The 13,589-nt window shown below is 34.0% G+C and overlaps 1 protein-coding gene across 7 annotated transcripts; it reads right to left on the reverse strand.

Annotated features, from left to right (window-relative positions):
* Positions 1–1,344: 1,344 nt before the first annotated feature.
* On the reverse strand, positions 1,345–10,597 carry LOC132187079 (protein DETOXIFICATION 45, chloroplastic). Of its 7 annotated transcripts, none has more exons than XM_088513312.1 (17): positions 10,471–10,596; positions 10,238–10,385; positions 9,539–9,904; positions 8,379–8,521; positions 6,895–7,038; positions 6,582–6,757; positions 6,022–6,157; positions 5,243–5,339; positions 5,054–5,154; positions 4,304–4,467; positions 3,828–3,899; positions 3,610–3,726; positions 3,399–3,494; positions 3,183–3,304; positions 2,716–2,773; positions 1,680–1,736; positions 1,345–1,472 (listed from the first exon to the last, which is right to left on the reverse strand). In XM_088513312.1, the coding sequence occupies exons 3-16, from the start codon at positions 9,859–9,861 to the stop codon at positions 1,725–1,727; spliced, it is 1,761 nt and encodes a 586-aa protein (XP_088369438.1). In that variant the 5' UTR covers positions 9,862–9,904; positions 10,238–10,385; positions 10,471–10,596; the 3' UTR covers positions 1,345–1,472; positions 1,680–1,724. The 7 variants fall into 7 exon arrangements, 5 of the variants coding, with proteins under 5 accessions (XP_088369438.1, XP_059457252.2, XP_088369436.1 ...); XR_009440793.2 differs by lacking the exon at positions 1,345–1,472 and adding an exon at positions 2,475–2,561 and having other exon boundaries at positions 1,520–1,736; positions 10,471–10,597; XR_009440794.2 differs by lacking the exons at positions 1,345–1,472; positions 1,680–1,736 and adding exons at positions 2,305–2,395; positions 2,475–2,561 and having other exon boundaries at positions 10,471–10,597.
* Positions 10,598–13,589: the final 2,992 nt, after the last annotated feature.

Below are 13,589 nucleotides of genomic sequence, written 5' to 3' on the forward strand. Positions count from 1 at the left end.
ATTTTAGTTTTTAAATATTTGGCCCTTACCCATGCAAGCTAGAAAAAATAAAAATTGCCCCTACTCACAATTCTTTTGGCCCTACTTATAAATGTTTTCGGCCCTATCCAATAAAAATTTTGGTTCCACCCACTAAATATTTTGGCCCTACTGCTCCTACCCAAAAAATCTTTTGGGCCATTCACATTAAAACCTAAAAGTTGATTACTCATTCTAAAATCTTTTAGCCCTTGCTCATCAAAAATTATAGTAACCTTATTTTTGTCTATAACCCATTAAGCTAGTTACCCATTTGAGATTTGGCTATATCCACTAAATTTTATATTTCTTGAGCATTTTGTTGTACATCTCATTGCCATTCTAACCCTAAAACAAGCACAAGTCCACATTCAAGATTTAATTTTCCTATATGGATTTAATTTTCCAATCGAAAAATAAATGAAAAAAATGCAATTTGCAACACAGAAGTAGTACAAAGTAATCTATTTTTACCTTAAACTCTATGTTTTCACCTCATGGTTGTTTCTTCTTCGTGTAATTTTCAATCTAGGTCTTTAATTTTTTTTATTTTTTTTTAGTGTATATCTAGTCACTTTAGGAATTTCCTTAGGCTATTGAACTACCACTTTAGATGATGATAATAATAATAAGAGAAAATTACAGTTTACCCCCCCCCCCCCCCCCAAAGTTGATAACGTTTTTAAATTCGAACATCAAAGTTTCAATTTTTGCAATTTACCCCCACAAAGTTTCAATTTTTTTTCAATTCGACCAATATTAGCCTAAAATTTCTATATTGCCCCTGATTTTAATTTTTTTTTATGAAAAAAAAAAAAAAAAAATTAGGGATACAAAAATGGCCAAATGGGTGGCTTCGGCTACCCTGAATTTTTTTTTAAAAAAAAAATTTATAAAAAAATAAAAATAAATAAAAATTATGGGCAATACGAAAAGTTTTGAATTCAATTGGTCAAATTGCAAAAATTTGGAATTATGGGGGGATAGATTGCAAAAATTAAAACTTTGATGTTCAAATTGAAAAACACTGTCAGCTTTGGGGGGTAAACTATAATTTTCCCCAATAATAATAATAATAATAATAATAAATTTATGCCTTGGCCCTTTCTTTTTCTTTTTTTTTTTTTTTCTTTTTTTCTAAGCTTATGCCTCGGCCCTACCCGGCCACAATACTTTCTAACTCCGTTCCTGGTCTTTTGGTTGTGATTCGACCATCCCAAGAGCCAAATTTAGGAGTGATCTGAACAAAAAGAATAGAGGGTCTCACATATTTTCCCTTTTTTTTATTAATCTAAGGAACAATACAAGAACACCCATCATTATACTACACTCCACAAGGGAAATTGTCTCAATAAATCCCTGCTTTTTGTAAGTACTATTGCTCAGGCGTGCAAGAAAAACCCGGACTTCGCCGGAGAATAAGATGCATGTCCCATCAATAATCCAATGATAATTTAAAAATAATAAATGACAAATTAGTAACAATATTTATAGCCCTCCATGAAAATAATAATAATTATTATTATTCATTGAAAAATGATCTAATTGATAACACATGGTTTTGATTTGTTTGCTTTATAGCAGATGATACCAATCGAAAATCAAAACTGTTCATCTGCTTAATAAGATCTCTTAAGGAATCCATGTCAATGATGTCATACTTGAGAATAGTAGTAGTCCTGCAATCATTCCAGATTGTTCCCATCTCAAGTGGCCAGCTGAAAAAGGTGGTGTTAAATCTCAGGCCGCCAAAAAAAAAAAAAAAGTAGTTTTATATTCAAAAGCCAAACTCCAAGGCAGAAAAACACACAGATTCAATAGATAAACCATCACCAGCAAACTTTTATGAGTGATTCTACCAGATGGTAGCAGTTTTTTTTCCATTTCAATTGAGAAACAAGAAATACATGCAATATCAAATAAACTAAGAAAGCCATTTAAGGTAGCAATGTGCGAGTCTGAAAACATCACCTCAATGTGAATACTTTAGTTCATCTCCCTTGTCTCAAAAAGAAAGGTGACTATTTGTCATTTTTTTTTTTTTTTTTCCAACTCGAACGAAAAATGTTACACACACTCAAATACACGCTCCATGATGGCTGAAGTAGCACTAAAACTCACTATAAGATTTTGAATTCAATAGTGATTTATAGTGCCATAGCCGGAGTGTGCATTTGGGAGTGTGAGGGTGTGTAGCATTTATCAACTCAAATTACTTCGATTCTACTGTAGCTATAGTAAACGAATACTACCAAGTTTCCACCGAATATTGTCGCCAGTAAAAAGTAATATTCCAATAAAATGCTTTGCTTCTATAAAAGTTTTTATAGTGTTTTCTTCTTATAAAACTTTTGTGTAAAAAGCAACTGGCAGTCGCCTACAGAAACAGAGAACATCCTCAGGGGGAAATAAATATAAAAACAAGTATGAATTACAATTTACAAATAACCTTTTACCATAGTTTGATGGGGTGAATTAAACCGTATTTGAAGACATATTCAAATGAATCCATAGGCTTGGAACTAGGAAGATTTACCCACCCACTGTATGCATAGATTTGTAGGACCAAAGACAAGATAAATTATCATTAGTTGAAGACAAGCAAACAAATTAATTACAAGAATATATATGATGTTAATATGTATCAGAAAATTAGAACACTATGATCCATAATCAGAGTTATGAATATTGACCAACCTCAAGTCTCTGCAAGTCCCTGTGCAGGAACCACCATGGACCCCTTTTTGATAGTAATCTGAAAAAATGGATTAAAATTAGTCAACGAGCACGAGCAAGAAATAGCAAAGATCAAGCATACATAAGCAGAGCAACACTGATAAGCATCTACAAAAGTCTTCAGTAACATTGAGGCCAACAGTGAATAATTCCAACAATACCTAACTTGTAAAAGTTGACTACAAATAAAAGTTGATATCATTAGTAATATAAGGTGCAGGACCAAAGATTAATAGAAGAACTAAAACAAGCTTTCACATCACTAAATCACCAACATATCAACACCAGGCATATGACTAGTAGAGACGTGCATAACAAAAATACTCATCAGCAATTGCACATCGGCCCCTTGCCTACTGTCAGGATATTCAAAAAGTGCATATAACTTCTGGAATGAAAGAAAATACTCATAATATTGTAAATTTTACCTCATAAATCCTGCCACCGTTCGTAGGCCCATAAAGAGTGTCAATCCCCACCAAACCCCAGGAAGACCAATAATTGAAGGAGCATAGAGCAAAAATACTGAACATATTGCCCCTACTATCATCTATAAAATCAAATTAAAAATGTCAGAGAAGCAATATGTACAACCAAGTAAGGACATCTCAAATAAGTTTTAACTCTGCATAAGCCAGGCTTACCATCGAGCAAGCTGCATATGGGAAGTCTGAAATACCAAAATGGAGACCATCAAAAATATAAGCCAGTGCATTCAAAGGTTGACTAGCACTGACAAACTGTGACAAATTTTAGATGAAATCATTAGAAATATGTAAAGGCACCAACAATTATAACAACTTTAAAGCTATATAAAAATTAAACAAATTGCAGAACACAAGTGTCCATACATACCAATACCCCCATTTTAACAATTCCTAAAACTTCAGCATCCTTGGTGAACACGGTGGCCAAAGAACCAAAAGAAAGACCCAGAATTGCAGACAAGCAAATTCCAGTGATCAATCCTATCTGGAAAAACATGCCACATCAAGTCCTCAAACAGAATCTATCCAACTTTGTGTGCATCAGACACTCCGAATACAATGGAGAAGCAAAAAAGATATGCTTACCTTTAACACAAAGTGTGTAATGTCCTTTACAGTCTGGTAGTCACCTTTAGATAAAGAACTCGCAACCAGGGCCTACAAATAGATCCAATTTGGAAGTCAACAAAAATACAACCTTCTGTAGGTATCCTGAGAACCAAATGTAGCATCTTGTAGTAAGCAAACTACATATTCTTAGAGAGTTGCTTGGAGGTGCTTAAATTCCAACAATTAAATGCAGAAAGATACATTTTTCCTTTTCATTAGAGAGTAAAATGTTTTCCAAAAGCTCCTTGTCATTTATTTTCCATTCTTCAACCAGTTGTCAGGCTTTCCCTGTGTTTATATTCTACTGCAATAGTGTCTTATTTTACCCACAGTCAATCCACAGAGATGATCATTCCAACCAAATAGAAATTGAATGGATGATAGCATGGGAACAAGTAAATAAGAATGTCATGAAAGCATATAAGAAATCATTTGAAGAAAGAATTTAATACCTGACAAGATGCAGCCAGTGCATCTGTAAGGAGGGATACAGCTAGCCATACTTGAATACATATCTGATGTGCAGCCATAGCTACCGGACCTTGACGAGCAGCCATTGACGTCCCCAATGTCATGGTTGTAAGAACAGCAAGAGTTCTTCCAAGAAGAAAGCCACCTAAAGCAGCCAATAATTGGTAAGCATAGCTGTTGAAATACATCTAAAGTAGATAAAAAGGTCTAACATGTATATCAATTGCTATCAGAATAACAAATAGTGAAACATTGCACCATCCCAAATCAATGTACTGTTCCATCAGCAAACTAATGTCAATTATCATCATAATAGCATAATTCATGCAAATGTGCAACTGACTGAAACAAAAGTTTAACATATGAACCTTCTAAATATACAAGGAGTAAGGATAGACTTGTTTGGGGTTTGTGGGGGAGGGAAGGAATGACAGCCTCTCTAAAAATATAAGTGAAAGAAAACAAAAAAATATTGAAACATTGCACCATCCAAAATCAATGTACTGTTCCATGAGCAAACTAATGTCAATTACTATCAAAATAGCATAATTCATGCAAATGTGCAACTGACTGAAGCAAAAGTTTAGCCATATCAACTGTCTAAATATACGAGTAAGGAGAGTTGCAAAAAACTATAAATGGAACTCTTACTGGGGGGCTGGAGGAATGCCAGCCTTTCTAAACATATAAATGGAAAACACAATCAAACTGACCAAAAACTAAGAACTTACCAGATTTTATATATCCACCAAATTGAAGTGATCCCATCTTTGGAGGCAATAATACAGCTCTCTTGTTTAATTGCCAGATCAGTAAGAAGGTAACAATGTACCTGAGGCATAAATTTTCTAGCATGATTATTGTCAAATAAGGCCAAAAAGAAAAGAGGAAGAAGTAAATAAATCCAAAAAAGCACATACTGAGACATGACAGTGGATATGGCAGCTCCAGTTGCACCCAATCGAAAATAATAAATTAGAGTGGGAAACAAAAATACAGCTAACAGATTACCAATACCTGCATATGGAACAAAACATGAATTAGCAGAAAGAGAAGCACAAGATATGAAGAAAAACAGAACTAGGATCTTGATACAGTGTAAATTGGAAAAATAAAGGTAACAAATTGGAAGCAACAAACAGAAGTCACCAGATAAAGATGACGCAAAAAATATAAGAACTTCTCATGCATTCTTAAAAATAAGGTTCTAGAGAGTTGCAAACAACTAAGTCTAGAGACCAACATCAACTTCTTCCCTTTCAGTGCTAAACATCTCGTACTAAAATCTGTCTCGCTTTCTCTATCGAAAAGAAAATCACTATGAAGATGAAGGGCACTGATGCAGATGCCCAGACAGATACCCAATAATGGGGACATTGAAAAACCTACACATTGATTTCATTACTTTTTTATTAAGTTCCCAAACAGAAAGAAACATGATGTGACTCGGATGATGAAGAAATGAGCATGCATTTCACAGAGCATGTCATTTGTTCTTTTTATTCCTCAATCCAAAGCATACAAGAAAGCATTAGAAAACAAAACAAAAAAGTAAATGCAAGGCACAAAATAGCTTAGTAAAAGAAAACCAACTAGCTTGAGTATTATGACAATATAATATGTATGTTTGTTTAGTCTAGATAAGAAGATATCGCTGTCAACAAAAGTGTTACTACACTTATTAAGCCCAAACACTTGCCTAGACAAAAAACGGGAGTTTTTGTATCCTTAAAACCACGGAAAACGCCCTGAAGAGCCAAAGACACCACAACTGCAGGAGCACCAAGTGCTCTAAGTGAAAGAAATCGTTGTGCTGGAATGCGCATGGGTGAATCCTGTACAGAAAATGACACCAAGAAAAACATATTCCTTGTAAATAAATAAGAGGTCATTTACCTGAGAAAACAAAAAGACAGATCTACAAGAAAATAATGGACAATTCCAATACTGCAATTACCTAGTGGCCCAATAAAGTCCAAATGTACTATACCCAATAGAGTGGGAAAATATACGTACAAAACACAAAAATCTATAATGACTAATGCATATTTAAACATATATATGTGTGTGTGTGTGTGTGTGTGTGAGTACAGGGAGAGAGAGAGAGAGAGAGAGAGAGAGAGAGAGCATATATTGGTGTGCATGTGTCTTCATGTACAAGTATGCACATACATGTATGCATATGTATAAAGAGGGGAAGGGGAGGAGGCTGCAATTAATAAACGTACTATGTAAACCTAAGTATATCCAAAAACTTACGGATGATATACCCATCAAACCTAGAAACTTTCCAGATCCCAAATACAAGGCTATAGCCTCAATAATACCAATCGCAACTGCTAACAGTAAAGCTGTAGACACTGAAGCTAGTTGCTTTCTTTCAGCTACTCCATTAAATGGTTTACCATTAGTACTGCCTTCTAGACAACCCCCTTCTGTACAACAATCAGAACAAATTAGTACAGAACATGAAAATATTGAACCAATAATATGCCTAATTTTATAATAAAACCAGAATCAAACACAAGTTCAACAGAAAATGTTAAGGCATCAACCATCAATTGTACGTCACCTGAAGCAGAATCTTTGCTTGCATTTTTTGAAATGTCTTCAGCAACAAAAGAAGTAGCAATACTAAGGAGAGGAATATTAAATAGCTTTGATATGTAGTTAAAAATATTTGTGGAAACACCAGCTGAACCCAACTCCACAGGACCTATGGGAATAATGAAAAAACAAAAAAAAAAAAGGAACAGGTTAAAGCTCCATAGCTACAAATGCAAAAATAGAGATTGGTTTCAGCTTTGATAATTCTAAAGTCAGACTGATGCAAACAGAAACAAGCTTTTAGGTTGATTAAATTCAAGTTATACAAAATACCGATCAAAGAATTCATTAATGGCTTTTCTAGTGACTTCCTGCCACACTAACTAAAGCAACTGAAAGTGACAACATTTGCACAACTTCAGTTTGAGAACAATAAAACCAGCCACTCAGTAGGTAAATACATATTGTGGTTTCCTATATCAACTAATACTTAATTGTCCATTTATTTCTTAGCATACCTCACCATTTTTAAAACATTAGATATGGATATGGCCACCTGAATTAAAAATTCAGAAAAAAGTTCATTTTAAATAATTACTCCATGCTTAACCTCGAAATGACTATAACATAACCTCGCAAAGGATTGTAAGTGACCAAATACATCACATATAAGTGACCAAATAATAATCAACAAAACACAATAAGATATCATCATGGAACAAAAAATAATTTGCAATGTTTTCAACCTGTGAACAAGAAATCATTTGGTCTTAATCTACATCAAGCAATTGAATGTCAAATAAATTAATATCTATAGCTACAGGCCATTTCATGTGAGAAATATAGCCTTTTCTAAGCTCTTAAAATACCCATACTATGAATACTTAAATCACCACTTCAAGCATGTAACTTCTAGTTTACTAGTAAGAAACCCACACATCAATGATAGTTAAGGCCAACAAACAGAATGCAGTTGCTTAAGATTGAGATTCTGAAGAAGAAAAAAGTGTACAAGAATCAAAGCAGAAAATAAAAATTTAGAACCATCAAGAGGACATTTAAGAGAGACGAAATGAGAACTACTCGCATTCAGATTTTCCCAAGACAATAGGAGTATTATCCAAGAAATCATTTCAATGAAACTATTCAAAATGAAATTAGTTCAACCTCTAATGGCAACTGCTATGTACATAAACAAATAGACTAATAAATTTATATTTTAATAAGTAAATAGACTAATAAATATAAAAAACGAAAATAAAAAAAGAAGATAATTAAAGAAAAAGAAAAAAGTAAACAGAGCATATTAAGGAAAACTAACAACTATCAATGAAAACCTCATCAGCATCAAGACAAGAAAATGGTTATTGAAAAAAAAAATGTTAAAAAGGGGCTCAAACTGTCAAACATTACGAAGAAAAATGTGTTAAAATTAAAATGAAAGAAAAATATATATACAACCGCCTAATACTAAATGAGGAATGAACCATATTTAAAAACACAATGTACCTAATCTACCGATATAGGCAGTCTCCATCAACTGTGCTAAAGGTTCAAGAGCCTGTCCGGCAATGGCAGGCAAAGAAAGCATTAAAAGTTCACGTTTGGCATCCTGAGACTGTGATTGACCGACAGGAGTTCCTGTCAATTCACTGCAAACAAATTAAGAGAATTGATACTAGTACATAAGAATCATTATCTGAAACCAAAAAAAAAAAAGAACTTTTAGAGAAACCAAGCCTAATAACATTTCACACAACATGTAGTGAATAAATTATCTAAAGACAAGCATATTATGGTTAGCCTGCTACTTACTTGCTTAATTGCATATCACTGCAGACATTTTCGTGCTGATATACAACTCATAAGAGGGTCTTGACCATACACAAGCATGCACACAGAGACAGCAAGAGAGAGAAAGAGAATCCTAATATTTATTTTCTACGAGCTGCCATATCAAAAAACTTAAAATCATGTCAAATAGTGATAATCAGGTCTATAGCTGTCAAGAAGCTATACCCAATGCATGAACGCCACATTTAGTTAAGAGCTCCATCCAGTGACCCACTAAGACTAATGTGTTAAGTTCCTGTCCACCTTAGAAGTTTTCTACGCCAGCCTTGTGCTCCCAGCCTGTAATGCAAATCTTATCCAGCAAAAAAAAAAAAAAAATCTTTTTTGCCTATTGGTTACTTCTAAAAATGCTACATGCAGACTCAAAATAGAAGTAAAAATTGTTCCCCAATACCAGCTTCATGCGTTCATTAAAAGATGGATTAGGAATTGGAAAGGTGCCATCCCAACACAAAGAAGGGGAGATGGGGAAGTGAGAGAGAGGTTACAAAACAAAAGCTATGACACTCATATTACCACTCCATAGTATTAAGTTTAACGGTTTCACTATAAATCAGAACTGCCCGAATCAAGTATTACATATTTTCATATTACTGTCAAGTATATTTCAGAAAAACGATTCATAATTACATGCTGCAATATTGTTTCTATGTCTATATGAAGAGGTAAAGTGATATCAATAAGTAACATGACAAAAATTGAAACTAGAGCGTCCAAAGCCTCCAATACATGCCACACTCAAGGAAATGCACATATCGTCAGAGCTAAAACTGCCAGTATGTACAAATAATAGGATACAAGGATTAAGTTCTTACGGAGTAGTGTCCTCCCCTGAACTGCTCAAGAGCTCTTCCTCCCCTACAGTCAATCTTTCTTCCACATCAGAGGCACCCACATCACAATCTGAATTCAACTGACTACCACACACATTAAACCCAGGTTTTCTCCGACGGGTCACCAGCGGTGACAATAGTGTTCTATGCCTTGAAGACAAATGGAATCCCCCCACAATATCTGCATTGCCTATCCCCTTCCTGTCAATTCCCACAAAGGAATTACGAACATTGCCACATCGCGATGAAGATAATGGCCTTGTTGGTTTCGTTATAACACCCTTACTCAATCGGGTGGCTGACATCGTTATCAATTCTTGTTATTTCTTACAAAATCAGAATGAGAGCCTAAAAATCCCAAAAAATAAATAAATAAATCACAAAAAAAAAAAAAAAAAAAAAAAAAAATTGCAAGCCAAATATTAGAATCAGATTAATTATTACACTCTTAACATTCAGAATTGTTCAAATTACACGAAAGATGGTCCAACAGAGCAGCAAAGTTCAAAAAAAAAATCCAAACTTTTCCAACACTGATTAAAGCATTTGCTAAATTAAAACATCCCAAAACACACACAAATTATAAAAAATAAAAAGCTTTACATTTCAATTTGTTCGGGATAAGCGTAACGAGAGCACAATCGAAACACATATATGAAAACAGAGTGTAAGACACAAAACCTCAATTACAGCAAATTATAACGAGTAAACAACGTAGGGAACCGGAAATGCGTCAACTTCACGCTGTTTGGAGCATAAGGGTCCCGCGGGATAGCAAAGAACGGCGCTAGAAAACGAAAACGGTTGGCAGAGCCCTCTGTTCGGTGCCCTGGAGAAAAAAATGAGAGAAAAAGCGAAGGAAAATGGAGATAATAAATAGGATAAAAGCTGTGAAAAAAGAGAAAGGATTTTACCTTTCCTTTTCTTCGAAATTTAGGGCTTTAGTCGCAGAGGGAAGGATATCAACCTCGTAAGGTTCGCAACATGTCCATAAGACTGACACTCCCTCTCCACTTGCTATGAAGAATGCCGGCGGCTTAGGCTTATACATGCACACCCTTCCACTTTTGTTTAGTTTTTGGCCTCACCGCCATATTATTTTTTATAAATCATTTGTGACATTTTGTGTAACTTAATTTTCGAGTTAATAAAAAAAAAAAAATCGAGTGTATATAGTTTTTTTTTTTAATTTTTTAAGTACAACTTCATTGCAAACAAGGTAACAAATTACAAAGGCAGAAATACAGGAAAAATAAAAGACAATGGAAAATAAAAGAACAAAATAACTCAACTAAGATAGACTATAAACACCTCAAAGTCTTGAAGAAGATTCACGAAGGTGAAAGTCACTTAGGACATAGTAATTTTAATTGATGTGAAATTAATGTGAAAAAAATTACAAACCTATTCTATTATAGTCTATGATATAAACCATTTATACAACATGTATATGGTAAAGTGAAACCGATAAAGAGTTTCTTTTCTTGATTATATTGTATTGATACACGGATAAACTCCGAGCATTTGAACCAATCCACACTTGAACACTAGATCAACCACAAAATTCAAACCTTATCCAACAATATGGGGTATTTTTTGTTGGGAAATACTAGGTGGTTTTTTTAGTGTCCTCTCAACTATGATGTGACTTTTAAAATTATCGTTGCATTTGAGATTATCATTATTAACTTTTAATTTATTTTAAAAATCACATCACAGTTGGGAGGACACCAGGAGAACACTAAAAAAACACCTAGCGTTTTCTTTTTTTGTTTAAGAGTATTTTTTTTTAGAGTAATGTTAGGTATCATCTTTTTATCCTCTTAAAATCATTCTAAAGTTGATATGGCTTGCAAAATCATCATTGGATCAAAATTCAAATATGATTCATTTAAAATTAATTGTGATTTTAAAAGGCACATCAGCTTTAAGAGAATTTTAGGAGGATAAAAAGATGATACCTAATATTTTTTTTTTTATTTATTTAAAGTGTTCGTTAATGTTTTTATTTTATTTTGTTTTTTTTTAAGAAAAAAAAAGGAAAGGTATTAGAATATGCCATTTATAGAAATTAATGTCTCAGTTGGAGGACTCTAGAGATCTCTGTCTATCCATATCATATGTGTCTCCATTCACAGGCTCTCAGTTGGGTAGTTGGCCCTGACGAATCTTAGGATATGTTTGGCATATAGAACGACGTGTCACGTGTGTGTAGGTCCCATATCGATATGTCCGAGTTGTAGCCGCCATATTGGGTACAGCTACAGTTTGCAGTACAGAAACGGATATGGGCCTAGCCTATCCCAAAAAACAAAATAGTGTATATGGGCCTCTTTTCTTCTTTTGCTTTCTCCATTGCCTCAAATTATTATTATTATTATTATTATCAAGTAAAATTCAATTTTATCTCAGGCAGAATGCTAGGTTTCATTAGTGGCAATAACATATATATTAGTGTTTAAATGGGATTTGAATCTTATTAGTGACATGTGTGTTCACATTACTTCACAATGCATGTGATTGATTCATTTCAATAGATTAAGTTTGAGGAATTTCCTCAAAACTCAATTTATATTAAAATATTGGTTTTTGTATTAGGTATGATAGATTTTTCTTATCAATGCATTTACCATAGAGGAGTGATTGTAATTACCTTTCTTGTTCCACTCTACCTACCTCATTTTCTATGTAAAAATGTGTAATTTGTATTGTAAAAACATCCAAGACTATAAGAGAAAAATGTAAGCATAAGGACAATTCTCTAGCGGTCGACGGAGGCCATTAACGCAAATAACTCGAAAAATCCATATTCATTTTCTTCTTTCGCTTCCACTATATTATCTTCCATTTACATCTTATTACAATTTTCTACATGATATTAGAGCCCTAAAACGTCCAACGTCGCTCCTTCATAGGCCCGCTACCTCTTTGCGGCATTTGGTCAAATCCATTCTCTTCTCCAATACATCTCTCCCAGTCCCACACCAGTCAAATCAGCCATATATATCTCAACAAACTAAAAGCCAACTCTCAACAAACTCGTACAAGTTATCCATTTGTTTGTGTCATGGAAAGGGTAGGATGAGCAGCATCCTCAGTCTCCTTGATAAATCATCTACCACTCAATTTTCTCTACCCTTTTTATACTCAATAATGTAACAATTTAGAAACCAACTTCTATTACGATGGGTACCAATCTTATGCTCCAAAAGAAATTTTAGGCTCTATTGGCAGCTGGTCTGTTCTCCTGCATATTAGTACAACTCAACACATAATGATCATATTCAATTAGGAATTCCTTAGAAAAAAACAGGTAGAAGACAGCATGAGTGGACTGGTGACTGCAGCTTTGAGATTCTAGAAGGCCTCTTTGGCTGCTTTTATACACTAAACTGAATTCTTCTTCAATAGGGCAGTACTTAAGGGTGTGCAGCTATAGAAACACAATTCCTAATAAGTTTCCTGTAATATGCAGTTAGGCCAAGGAATCCTCTGAGTGTCCAGCCAATCATTATCTGTAACTTGGCAGGATCTGCTTAATTTGACTCTAGCAACAAAGATCAAGTGTCTTAGATACCCAATATCCTTGCACCCAAACTGACACTTAGACCTTTCTGCATACAGTTGATGCTGCACTAGTGTTTCAAACAATGGTTAATAAAGAGTAGGTTGAAAAAAACTAAAATTTAATATATAAAATAGTTTGGATTTGGAGGAAATTGCTTACAACCTACTCTAATTAGCGTCAAGTGTCATTTTACATGTTTTCTTTAATATTCTTAACAATTATTTATTGTCATTCTACTAACCTATTAATCCAAATATTGATTTTTGAGAAACTCAAATATGTTGAATGACACTTGTCACTTGTTAGAGTAAATTGAAGAAAATTTCTTCCAAACTAGTTTGAAGGAAATTTATGTCCAAATAGTTTTAGGGTAGTTAACTCTATAACAAGTGGCATTTTATTGTCTATAAAGGATAGCTCAATCGGCTGTGAACCACGCTTCATGAAGCGGAGGTCACTAATTCG

Source organism: Corylus avellana, chromosome 2 (genome assembly GCF_965113065.1).
Source record: "Corylus avellana chromosome 2, dhCorAvel1.hap1.2, whole genome shotgun sequence".
NCBI classification, from domain to species: domain Eukaryota; kingdom Viridiplantae; phylum Streptophyta; class Magnoliopsida; order Fagales; family Betulaceae; genus Corylus; species Corylus avellana.